The 13249-nt window shown below is 33.3% G+C and overlaps 1 protein-coding gene across 2 annotated transcripts in view; it reads right to left on the bottom strand.

Annotated features, from left to right (window-relative positions):
• Positions 1-426: 426 nt before the first annotated feature.
• LOC127069423 (lachesin) overlaps positions 427-13249 on the bottom strand; it is a 133674-nt gene continuing 120851 nt past the window's right edge. For both annotated transcript variants that reach the window (XM_051006443.1, XM_051006444.1), the window contains exons 6-11: positions 12935-13063; positions 10339-10476; positions 9973-10122; positions 8802-8873; positions 8189-8257; positions 427-3815 (exon numbers count right to left, since the gene is read on the bottom strand). In XM_051006443.1, coding sequence (XP_050862400.1) covers positions 3661-3815; positions 8189-8257; positions 8802-8873; positions 9973-10122; positions 10339-10476; positions 12935-13063 — 713 coding nt within the window. In that variant the 3' untranslated portion in view covers positions 427-3660. The remainder of the gene's footprint in view (positions 3816-8188; positions 8258-8801; positions 8874-9972; positions 10123-10338; positions 10477-12934; positions 13064-13249) is intronic.

The raw sequence follows: 13249 nt of genomic DNA on the forward strand, positions 1-13249 counted from the left end.
CTAAACTATATTAAAAAAATGTCTGTGATACAGAAACATTTTCTGTGTTATATCGTGTTATTAAACTAATTCAAAATTGAAATTGAAATTTGTTACCTGCCAAATGGACGATGACTTCTTATTTCTTCTCTCCAACTTTTTGCTTATAATTCTACATAGTGATTAAGAAGAAAAAAAATTTTAAATTATAGTACTTGATTGTCGATAATAGAATAATAAATAGAAACAAACAAAAAATATCTATTTGGTTAACTAAATCGGATGATATCTTTAGGTCTTATATACATACACACATATATACATATATGTATATATATATATATATATATATATATATATATATGTATATATATCGAAACTCGGTAAAAAATAGCAGTTAATTAAATAAAAGATAAATGAAAAATAGCAAATGATATGTAGACGACATTAACTTCCAATCTTCTTTTATGTATTATCAAAAGCTAAGTCGATAGAGACAGGACAACGTAGTACATCGAAATACTGATTCTCACAAATTAGTACGACTTATTGTCAATAATTGTACGTTAACGGAATTTACAATCTATTTTGGAAAACGATTTGAAACTATTCGGTTGATTCGATGTGATCCTGGCAATAAATGATTTTCGCAGTGATGGCAGTGATGTATTCGATTTATTAAGATATTCAGACTGACAGTTTCACTATCTACATCTACATCTTCATTCTCAGGATCCTTCGCGAAGCATCCGCGTGTGCATAAAAATGTTTCTCGTCATAGTGAAAACATCGGTCATGATACATTAATAACATATCTATAATGTTAGGTTTAATCCGATATATACGATATATATCGATGGCAGTTAAAACCTCGATTCTGAATTCTCTACTAAACAACGCACAATCATTATCGGCATTATCGTCTTTATCGTTATCCCTCTCATCTTTAATTTCCATTCTCCTAAACGATTCGCTATTACTCGAGTAGCAGCCTCGAGTCATCATCATTCGCATAAACGACCGTCTCTCCTTCGATCGCATTGCAAATCTATCTACATTATTTACATAATCGATCGCGGCAAAGGCGCATGATATTGATAACATTTTTCATTTCTTGTTTTCACATCTATCATATGTATTTCACATTTATCTTTCTTATCTTATTTCACACGCGTTTTGCGTTCGAACCGACGGCCAACAATTCAAACTGTCAGGTACAACGTAAGAGAAGAAGTCGGAGAGGCTGAAGCAATGCGAAGCTTTCTGAAAAAGCTGGAAGCCTGGCACGATTTCTGAAACGGGATCGAAATATGCAAGACCTCTTAGACGTTTCACCGTTTTATTTATGACGAACTACTTGCCGATATTTATACAAGGCAAAGAGCTCGCGAGTTACACGAGTTCGATTCGATCGAACTATTTTTTCGAGTGCTACTCGAAACGTACGCTCGAGATATCTACCTTCGATATTCTTGAGACGTCAAATGAAACGAACACACGTTCCCCAAGGAAAATCTAACGTTCTATTTTAACCAATTCGCGTGAATCCGTCGAATTTCCTTTTATCGAAGTCATGCTCGAAACGAAACGAAACGAAACGAAACGAGAGGTCCACAATTTCTATCTCCCTTTTCAAATAGAAATTCAAATTACTAAGAAGACTTATATAGCGAAAGACGTTCGATTACTGCTGCTGAACTTTTTCAAGATACGGCGGCCAATGCCAATTGTTTTCTTTTTTCTTCTTCTTCTTCTTTTTTTTTCTCTCTCTCTTTTTTTTAACTTTTTTTTCATTTTTATTATTTTTATTTTTTTATTTTTTTCAATCTTTCTATTTGATATAATCGCGCTTAATTGTACGAAACGAAGCCACGAAGCCACTATGCGACGTCGTTGTCGATGATTCGAGGCTACACGATATAATATACACCGCCTCTCGTCTCTCTCGTCATTTTTCTCTTTCCTCTCGGACGTCGAACTAAGCCGCCTACAGCTTTTATCTAAACACAGTCGTCTCTTTTTTTATCGTACTTCGAGCGTATTCGTTGCCTGCTCTTCCTCTTATTTTTTAGACGTCATACCAAAATCGAGGCTAAGCAATGGCAAAACTATTTTTATCACGAAACTCGTTTACGTTCCTTTTCTCTTTCTCTCGCTTTCTTTCTCCTCTTCTTCTTCCTCTTCTTTTGCTTTCTCTCACTCTCATTCTATCTCCATCTAACTATATGATTCGCGCGTATGTATGTACATATATATCTATACGTATATGCCTATATTTCTTGTTAATCCGTTTTTTTATTTCTTATTTTTTTTGTCGTACGTATATGTATATTTACTAGATATACAATTTTCTCTCCACGCGTTTTCCTTTCCGACGAAATCAAAAAAGTATCGACGCAAGGTTTATTCAATGTATCGAGTTTTTCCTTTAAAACGATAACGTTGAGAAACTAACGTAGGAATAAGAAATGAAAACGATAATTTTATGTAGGCTCGATATTACTTCGACTATTTCTCACTATTTCTCTCTCTCTCTCTCTCTCTCACTCTCTCTCCCGATATATCGCTTTTCGTTTCGGGTACGACGATCAACTTACCGAAAAAGGGAAAACTCTTATTAAAAAGAAGAGATCTAAAACCCCTGCGGGTTATAAGGACGATCCAATTTCCTTTCGCGGACAATAAAAGGCGACCGGTATTCGCTTTTCTCGTCCTCGAGGAGAAGCCGACGACCGTTGCTATAAGGAACGTGCCGCGATGCACTAAACGATCCTTCGCGAAAAAGTATTTCCACGAAAAACCTCGCGGAAAAAGTTACCTCGTCGAGAATGTATGTAGGAAAGAGTAGTGCTGGAAGGAGAAGGAGGAATGAAAAAGAGCGAAAAGAAAATTTTACGCCAAGTGAAACTCGTGAACGAAGCCGGCGAATATCGCTTTGCTTCGATACAACCGCTTCTACAACACTAACAAAATATTATTAAAAAAAAAAATAAAAGGATAAAAAAAGGAATAAAAAAATGGATTTCGCAAATCGAAACTCGATGATACAGCATACGTTGATACGTTCATGATTTTCAACATCGTTCAAGAAACCTCAATCACGTTCGTAAAGATCGTCGAATCCGAGTCGAAAATCGATAAACGCCTTATACTTAGAGATTTATGGTTACGCACGAAACCATGTAATATATCTTGACGATAAAACGAACGTATATCGACGATAAGAAAGGAAGAAGAAATTTTCTATATTACTATTTGTCGATACTTACGAGCAACATTTTTTCCAGTCTTCCCTTTCGCTCTCTAACACAGAAAAGGGCTCTCTATGCCCCTGTCTTTACTGCGACACTCACACAATATATCAATATATATATATTAATATATTTATATATTTATATATTATATATATATAATATCTTTTTTTTTAATCTTTCTCACGTGTTCATTCTCTCTCTTTTTTTCTTCTTCTCGTTCACTCACTCACTCTCTGTTTCTCTCTCTCTCTCTCTCTCTCTCTCTCTCTCTCTCTTTTTCTGTTTAAGTCTAGCTTTAGTATGAAAATAATTTCAAGCGTGGCCGACATCGTCGCGTTCGAGATCCGTCGCGCGGCCGGAAACGGCACACCGGACGCACCGTCCAATAAACACTACAACTGGAAGCCCCGTTCCCGTGATGCGAGAATCATCTTCTGATGGCATTTAAGAGCAATGGTAGAAGGCTCGGCAGAAGAAGATGGAGTAGTAAGCGGGGCTCACGAGCAGCGCCCAGATTTAACGCATCCGCAGGCAAATCTCCTGGTGGCATCATCGATGGTGGCTCGTACTCGTTGTCGTAATCTAGAAACAAATACACAAACACACACATTTTTTTCTTTCGATCGACTTATTCTATTCAAAACTGATATACATATGTTTACATATGTTCAAACTTATATATATATTCTTGTTTTCTTTGTCATTGTTAACCTTTGGCATATTAATTATTTTCTTTTTTTAAATAGTATTATTTTTATTCTATTGATTTGTTTTAATTAACTGAATGAAGTATCACGTTACATATCAGTAATCTCATGAATCTCATCACGATCTCATCAGTAAAAGATTAATCACATTGAATGAATATATTTAATGAGATATAATATTATCATGAGATGTAATATTTAATTAAAGTTCATTTTCAATATAAATTGCTGTCATTGTAAGAATTCCGAATAGCTCTTATTTTTGAATTTTTTGGAACTTGTAGCAATTGGAAGCCATTAGATGATACGTCTACAAGGTAAAGAATTTTTTTGCGAAAACGAATAAGAGTATAAAAGTTGAAGAAGAACATAATAGGAAGTAGTTATGTCTCCTAATGATCTACAATTGTTACTAGGTTTATCAAATTTCAAGATGTAGTTATTCGAAATATAATGTACACGAATAGAATATGTGATATTAATTTATATTCTAAATAATAAATAAAAATAATATCTGGAACAAAATTTCTTTAATATTTATTAAGATAGATTTTTTCTTATGGATTTAAAAGTTTACATCATGAATTTTCATGATCACAATTTTTTATCCAATTTCAGTGATGAAAAGCTCATTCAAAAGATAGTCATTTAACAGGAAATAATCGTGTCAGATTTTTAAAACAGCTTTATACTTGCAGGAAAATGATTTATTTTTTAGATGTAATATTTTCAAAGAAAGTAAAATTTTTCAAAAATTTGCGAAGATAATCTCGTGTAGAAAGTCTTTCGATTGAGCCCATGTTCAGTAAAGTCGAACAAAAATTGCGACCATGAAAATTCATGGGATAAACCCTTTGCAAGCGCGTACAGGAAGAGAACTCCCTTAATGAAAAAAAAAATAAATAAATAAAATAAAATAAAATAAAATAAAAAAGAAGAAAAGAGAAAGAAAAAAATATATTACAGGCTAACGTGTTAATAACAATTTCGAAATTCGATTAACATGTCGAACAAGTATAGCTCGTAGAAAAGTTTGTTTTCAAGGAAATCGCGACATTCGATTTATTGCGTGCGTTCTGACGTGCGAGCAAAGTCAATCGATTTACCGGAAGGGCCAAGGGGGAAACAGAATTGTACGATGGTTGAAAAGAAAAGCAAAGGTAGACGGAGAAAGAAAATAACGAGAATTCCGTCCTCCTTTCATCCAACTCTACACTTGTTCGATCTGAACCGTAACCCGCAAAGTTCTACCGTGTTCTGTCCCTCGAGGCGACCGATGGCCGGAGGTCAACGAAGCTCGTTTTTCATTAATTGAAAGTAAACGTCGCGAGGAGAAAAGTGACTTCGCCGCTCGAGGAAATCTTTCGACGAAATCGCAAGTTCGCCCTTTGAGTGGTTCCTTCGAGCGTTCGTCAGCAACTGACCTCATCTTTTGTATCGACTGGTCGATTTTGATTTCTTTTTGTTTCTTTTTTTTTACCCTTTCTTTTTTTCCCCAGAGCGTACCGCGTTAAAATCCATGCATTAGCTTTCTTCCGTAATTATTTTGAAACAAAAGAGTTTGGCTGAGATATTGATCGAACGACAGATATCGATTGTACGTTATTCTATTAAATTTTAATTGGGAACTAAATTTCTCAAAGGATCTACGAACAGAATTGACACTCTTTGTTACAGTTATTGTAAAAAAGAAATCTATTTAAAATCGTATTCTTGTCCCCAGTCATCTATTTTTAATATTTAACGCGCAAAGTAATTTAATTTAATTCGATTAAAAAGAATATATATTATATGTCCTATGGCTTAATTTAAGATGGTCAGTGTTTGGTCAAATCCGTGCAACTTTTACCAAGTATTGATCTTAAGAAATGTGAATTCCATGCTGAGCGATAAAACTAGTGACGGAGAACGGATAGCTAAATAGAATTAAAATCTCAAAAGGCAAAGCACAGACTGTTAAAAATAAATATACTTTTAAGTTACTTAATTTTGCCATGAGCATACCATCGATCTAATGAGAAATTCAAGAATGAATTTCCGTTAGAATGATAAGCGAACAGTGTTCGACAAAATTTATGAGAGAATACAGAACATGTTTATTGATTTTCGAATTTAGACTTATTAATTTATCACCAGTTTTATAAATGCAAAATAAAGAACTCTTATCTAATTATCCGTTTTACAGAATATAAAATATAAAATTATTATTAAATATCCATTATACTGAATGCAAAATACAGAGACAAGAACTAATTAACATTTATTAACTAATTAGTGACGAGATTTACGGAATAAGAAATATTGGCTGATCTTTCAAATTGTTTCGATTTCTTTTGATTTATTCTTCTTCAATCTCAATTAGCTCATAATATAACAGATTTGTCGAGAATAAGAAATTAACTCTATCTAACGAATAAAAATATTAACATCTACGATTCTGATTGAATTAAAATTTAATAAGGAATCTACTGGGTTACAAAGCAAAATCTACTAACGTACGATTGGAAGAATTTATTAAAATGCCTTTTTACAAAAAAAGAAAAAAAATATTGGAGATATAAAAATATTGGAAACTGTTTATATCATCAGAGATGTTAGGTGAGCACATGGATGACCTAAAGTTAAAAAATATTATAGAGTCTACAATTATAGACTGATAAGATAGCTACTGTTTGATAAATGTTAAAGAAACTAGGGAAGTTTGAAATTTTAGAAATTGATTCACGTTCAATTATTTATAACAAAGGTCGGGAATGAATATAAAACTTTTTTTCTTTTTACGGAATATTAATTATAACATTATAAAACAAGAAAATCTATCAAGAATTATGTCCAGGTCAATACTGTCGACCTTTTGATGTGATAAGGATAAACTATGTAAAATCTGACTTTACCACGATTCCAGTTGAATAGACGAAGAGAATATTTTTAAGAGAATTTTAAAGAAAATTTAAATTCTTTTTCAAGATGATATTTATTTTTCTTAGACTTAGTATTATACCTGAATTATTGAAAATGAAAATAAAATTGACGAAGTGATATCCGGATAACGAAAAGTTGTGAAAATTTTGAGATATTTGTTATCATAAAATCGTAAAAATATATTTTTTTAATCTGATTTCAGTTTATAATTAACGTACAATGGTGTTTTAGAATACCCATATAAATTTCAAATTAATATTTCCTGTCAAAAGAATGTAGTTTCAAAAAAACTGCGTTCAAAGTTTCGTTATAATAGGATATTTATGTTAGAATAGCCATACTTATACGATTCAAAAAATTCCTGACGCTGAAGTTGCTTGTTGAATGGATTTCACTACTTTCTTTCTTGTATGGCTTATGAGTAAGAAATTGTGGCGGGTCCATTAAACCGCAAAACCTTACAAAATCGACCCAAACAAGAGCTTATATCCATTTGGCTGACCATGCGCCATTCTAGGTTTTACAATTTCCTGACCGTAATTTCATAAATTTTTCAAAGAAGTCAAACAAGAAAGATCATATTAATACATACAATATACAAAAGACCAAATATTGATTTTTTCGGAATGTTAAACCTCTATAAACCTGTTAAGAAGGTATTAGTTTACTTTTTATCTTAAGTAGATCCTTAGATTAAACATTGCTATTCTTCAGCGAGGAAAATATTAAATATAGATAAAGAAAGATACACGTACATATACGTAGTATTACAAGTATAATTGAGAAAGGATATATCGTCAAGTGATGTATTGATTCGTCAAATGAAATATTATTATTAAAAACCAGTTTAATCGATTTCAATTTATACGCGTTAGTCTAATTTCTCGTTTTGGCATTCGAAAAATCGTAAACACTGTACGAATCGATACGAAAGAAATAATATAAAAACTTACGAGAAAATATTCGTAAGAAGGAAATATTATGTAGAAGATGAATGATTCAACCTTCTACCAGATTCAATACAAACTTATTTTTCTTCAATAGAAAAACTGCGTTGGAATGGAACAAATAATTTATACTATCTATATATAAACAATATATAAATTATATATAAATACATATATATATATATATACCTTTGAAATGACGAAACCAATTTAATGAATCTCGATGAAAATGATATCCTCTCCTGTTTCGTATTCTTTACAAAGTTTTAATTATGCTAAATACTCGATCGACTTATTAGCAAAAGCAGAGGTGTATCATCATGGGAATTGCCTCTAGAATCTAGCAAGCGGAGTTATACGGAAGTAGACGTTTACTGACCTGGATCTCTCCATTCCTCGACTTCGTAATCGTTGGGACGTTGACGTAATTTCTTGTTACCGTTTTTACCTAGAGGACAATATACGAACGACGTTTTATCGATATGCTGCATCGGAGACACTGTTTAAGAATAAAGAGGATAAACTATTCTAAATAAGGAAAAAGATAACAAAGAGAGAGAGAGAGAAAGAGAGAGAGAGAGAGAGAGAGAGAGAGAAAGGAAACTTCGGCTTCTGCTATGTTGCAGCTACAGTTTCGCGTAATTACGCGAATAATTAAGATCATTGTAACGAAGTAAAGTAACTTTGCATATACGATGGTAAGGAAATGCTCTTGTTCGAAGAGAAAAGGATAAACAAAATACGAACTTTGATCGCGCGCGAATCCAAGTGTAATTAAGATCATCTTGAGGAAGTAAGAAAAAAAAATAAGAAGAAAAGGTGCAATCAAGAGAGAAAGAGAGAGAGAGAGAATATAGAGCCGCCCTCAACTACCGTCGTTTAATTAATCTCGAGCTTATACTTCTCACGTTACTCGAGAGAAATCGTTCAAGACGGTGAAAATGGCATAAGTAGAAAATAAAGTTTCGGCGTTGAAACAAAGCGTTAATTACCGTTTTTCTTCATTAACGATGTTACGTAATAGGGAGATTGCGTTGTTGAGGTGGTCGATGGAGCTGGGATTTCTGTAAATAAATAATATCGCAAATGACGAATCATAAAAATGATTAATTCGTAAAATATAATGTACGTTTCATCGATTTTTGTATCATTCATGATAAAGGGTATTGTAAATCAAGATAAAATATAAAGTCTGTATTTTTAGTATCCTTTTTGTTCATATTAAAACCGTATGTATCTTCGTTATTGTTTGAAGAGCGAATTAAAGGATCGCACGACTGTTCGTCGAGCCACTTAGGAAACACTCGAGTGTCTTCTCCGCTTTGTTAAAACGATGATGCAAACATTTGTCATACGACTTTAAAATCGTTCCTAACTATAGCCAAATGTCGTTCGACGTATGCTTGCTCGTTAAGTGAATTTAATAAAAAAAAGAAAAAAAAAACCAGATGATATTGGAAGAACGAGAGAAAGAGATATAAAGAAAAAAAAAATAGTTGAGATAAAAATCGATATCTGTCTATATTTTACTCGAAAAAAATTCGCCATATTTTCCACAATTAGAAAATCTTCAACTAAAACTTCTTTTCTTATCTATACTTATTATAATAATGAAAGTTTGTGAAACGATCTTCTATAAATGATTCCAAAGGAGGTATTTCTCAAGAAACTTTTAATTCCAGCCAATTTATTCGTTTAAAAAACTAGAAATAAGTATGTTCCGTACGGATAAATATATCCTTCACAAATTTCATCGCCAATTACGACGGGAATGTTGGAAAGGATGCTTGACCTCACTCATCGATCGACATTCAATGCTCGGACCGTCAATGTCTTATGCAGAGGACTATTGGAAATCAATTATTTTACCATTAGGACGCAGTCTTCATAGTGTCGCCAAATAATTATCTGTAATTACGAGGTAATGTTTAACCGATTACGTTCTTAAACTCGAGCTAACTGAATCTGCTTCCATTCACGATGCTCAATATCGACATATCGAAAGGAAAGTTACACCGGAAATCTTGATCCTTTTCCGTTTCTTCTTTTACATTTCTTTTTTTCTTTCCCGTTTTTCTTTCTATTCTTTCTTTCTTCTTATTTTTTATATTTTTTTTAATCATGAAAAAGTGCAATCGAGAACGAGATATCATATCGACTCACCATCCAACTTGATAACACCATCGGTTGCTCCCAATGAATTCTGTGCCACACATTTATACGAACCAAAGTCCTTTGGGCTAACATTTCGTATCTTCAGTAACATGTACTTCGTGTAGTCGTTATCGGAGAACACCGTCACGTACTTGTCACCTGAAACGCCATAATTTGCACGCTCGTTAACTCTAATTACATAGGTAGAGTAGAGGTTAAAAGTCGACGCTTCGAAAACTTGAAAATCGTTAAAAACGAACTATCATGTTTCTATGAGTCCTATATCGAGTTTGAAAATATCAAAAACGATAAAAAGGAAGTACAAGCTTCGTGCCATCGTAAAAGATAAACGTGTGCAATAAAATCGAGCATTACCGGAGACAATCATATCGCCGTTCTCCGTAGTCCAATAATTAATGGCAGTTGGGAAAGCTTCGATGTGGCATTCGAGAGTAACGTCTTGTCCGATATAGGCAGCTTCCAATTGATTTGGAATAGATAGCATCGGTGGAACTAGAAAAAAGAAAAGAAACGATCGAATTAATTTTAAGATTAATGGATCAGAATACAATTAACAACGTGTTGTTAGTTAATAAGGCATTAACACAGATTAAACATTTTATCGAATATCGACCACTTATTACGCTTAGTCGTTCATCGTATTATAAAGCAATGAAGTCATCTTTGGTATTATCGTTATTTATCGTTCGCGTTTGATGGATTTTAAAGCGTATTCTCGCAAACGCTTTACGATCCACTAAAATCCTTCCTTTGTCGGTGTGAGAATTCGAAGCGGATGGTGTGCTCGTCTCTTTTACACTTGGAAGTTAAGACCATCTCTCTCTCTCTCTCTCTCTCTCTCTCTCTCTCTTTCTCTTTGAGGGCAAAACACCGTCCTTAAGTTCTTCGATTATTACCGCTGTATCTACGATGGAAGGATGCAGCACAGCTTCTCTCTCTCTCTCTCTCTCTCTCTTTCTCTTTCTCTCTCGATCGATATAGACACTCCTGAATCGGTAATATCGTGTCACGGCAGCCGCCTTTTACGAACCGACGTAAATCACGGTTTACTGCGAACGAAAGTACCCTCGGACGAAGCGGCGAAAGACTGCTCTTATAACCACCCTCTCTCCTCTCCTCTCTTTTTCTCTCTTGCATACTCTTCCAAGTTATCGGTTGAATCGAAAATTTCCCGGCTCTATTCTTACCTCTTCTTTCGTACGTGTGAGATCGATCGATAGATCGATGTACGTATGTACATACTTGAATAGGACGTCCTTGAACGTCGTTCGGATTTACTTACGCCACCCGATTGCGCTTCCGAAGGAGTCGCTTAAATTATATTACTTTTGCCCTCGTAAAAATTTTGCCTCGAGACCTTTTCGTTGGTTTATGTTGGCTTCTCAAAGTTGGTACGAGTCGATGGAAGAAGAAAGAAAGAAAGAGAAAAGAAATATCAAAAAAAGAAACAGAGAAAACGAAAAAGGAGAAAAGGAGAAAGGAAGCAAAATAAAAAAAAAGAATAAAAAAGAAAAAAGGAAAAGAAAAGAAAAAAAAATACGAAGATGGGACAGAGCAAAATCGTTGTGCGTAATTTAAGTGCGCGTGAGCGGGTATAGTGGTTTATCAAGGGGTGAGGTGTACAGGGAGAGGGATGATAGAGGAGGGTTGGTTCGAAACGGCTGCACTGGGACGAGCGGACGTACATCGAGCATATCTAGGTCAAGTGGCCGCTCGTAAATCGGTGGCTAAATGAGACGTTGAAAGCCGACCTAATGCATCCTGCTGGACCGAGCTGTCTCTGTCGATGGACAAGCACTCTTTCACTGGACGAAGCTTTTGGAATTAGAAGTTAAGTCCTTTGGTTATTTGCAACTTATAAACTTGGAAACTTTATCTCAATAAATAGTTATATTATCATTTATCGTTATCATATATCTTTGATAATTTCCTATTAATAAATATTATTTAGTACGTAAAGCTGCTGTTTTCTACTTTAAAATGATCTTCCTTTTGTAATTTTTTATGAATTTTTTTTTGAAAAGTTACAAGCTTGGAAATATTACGATTCATTATAATCATGCGATATGATTTATGAAACGGAATAATTTTTTTGGATAGCAGTAATTTCTCACTTTCACTTTGATTTTATTATGCAAAAGGAAGTATTATTATGTATACGCGAGCTTTAGACTTGTTGAAGATACCGGTGTAAGATGTAATATTTAAAAGTGTTACAATATGTTTTATTAAAATAGATTAGGTAATATAAATATCGTTAGATCTCATATATGTCCAGTTATCAGTAATACGAAAAATATACCAAGCAAACATTTCATTAGGAACGATTATTGCTTTTTACTGTATACGATGAGTATACGTGAGAATATCAATACATGTGTATGAGTATTGTAACCGAGATGCAAATGCGAACATAAAATATCGTCTGTGATTCTTTGGTTTTCACTTTCATGACAGATGATTGGTTCGTTATATTTGATTTTTGATTTTTGTGAATTTTCTAAACGCGTTTGCGTCAAAATACATGACAGCTCGTTTCATGCATAAAGCGATATTAAACCAAAAAAGATTTTTAACTGAGAATGAATGAAATTGTAAAAATCATTTGTTTCATTATATTTAATGTCGATTAAATAATATAAATATTCAATGAAATGATTACATTATTTTGAAATTTTCTAATAAAGTAAAGGAGTTAATATTGTAATGCATAAAATGCTTGCTAATTTAATTTTTACAAAAAATCAAATCTAATCGGAACTTTTAATGGACTTTTATTACATGAAATTTAATTTATAATAAACATTTCATGTCAATCCATTCAACCATTTTAATAGTAGACTTTTATCCAATAGATTTTTTTATTTTTATTTTTATAGACGACGTAACTAAGTGATCGATGAATACTAAAATAATATTAAAAATAAATTATTTATTTAATAGAACTTACAGTGCACGTTGAGTGTAACGCTTTTGCTGACTGACGGTGGTACTCCGTTCGATGCAATACAAAGATATTTCCCCATATGAAGACGGCTGATCTTGACGATGTGTAAAACTTCGCCATCGATGACGTTTACTAAAACAGAAACATAAAATGCTTCTATCAAACACTTGCCTGAAAGTTACGTTATTTTCGTGGAAAGAAAAAGCATGCTTTGGAAATATAAAGGATCGTTAAATTCGTCGATCGTACGAATTCTCTGATAATAATTTTCATCGTATTTTCTTGCTTCACCGCGAACGAATCCTTTCGTCCACGATT

Source organism: Vespula vulgaris, chromosome 15 (genome assembly GCF_905475345.1).
Source record: "Vespula vulgaris chromosome 15, iyVesVulg1.1, whole genome shotgun sequence".
In the NCBI taxonomy this organism is placed as follows: Eukaryota; Metazoa; Arthropoda; class Insecta; order Hymenoptera; family Vespidae; genus Vespula; species Vespula vulgaris.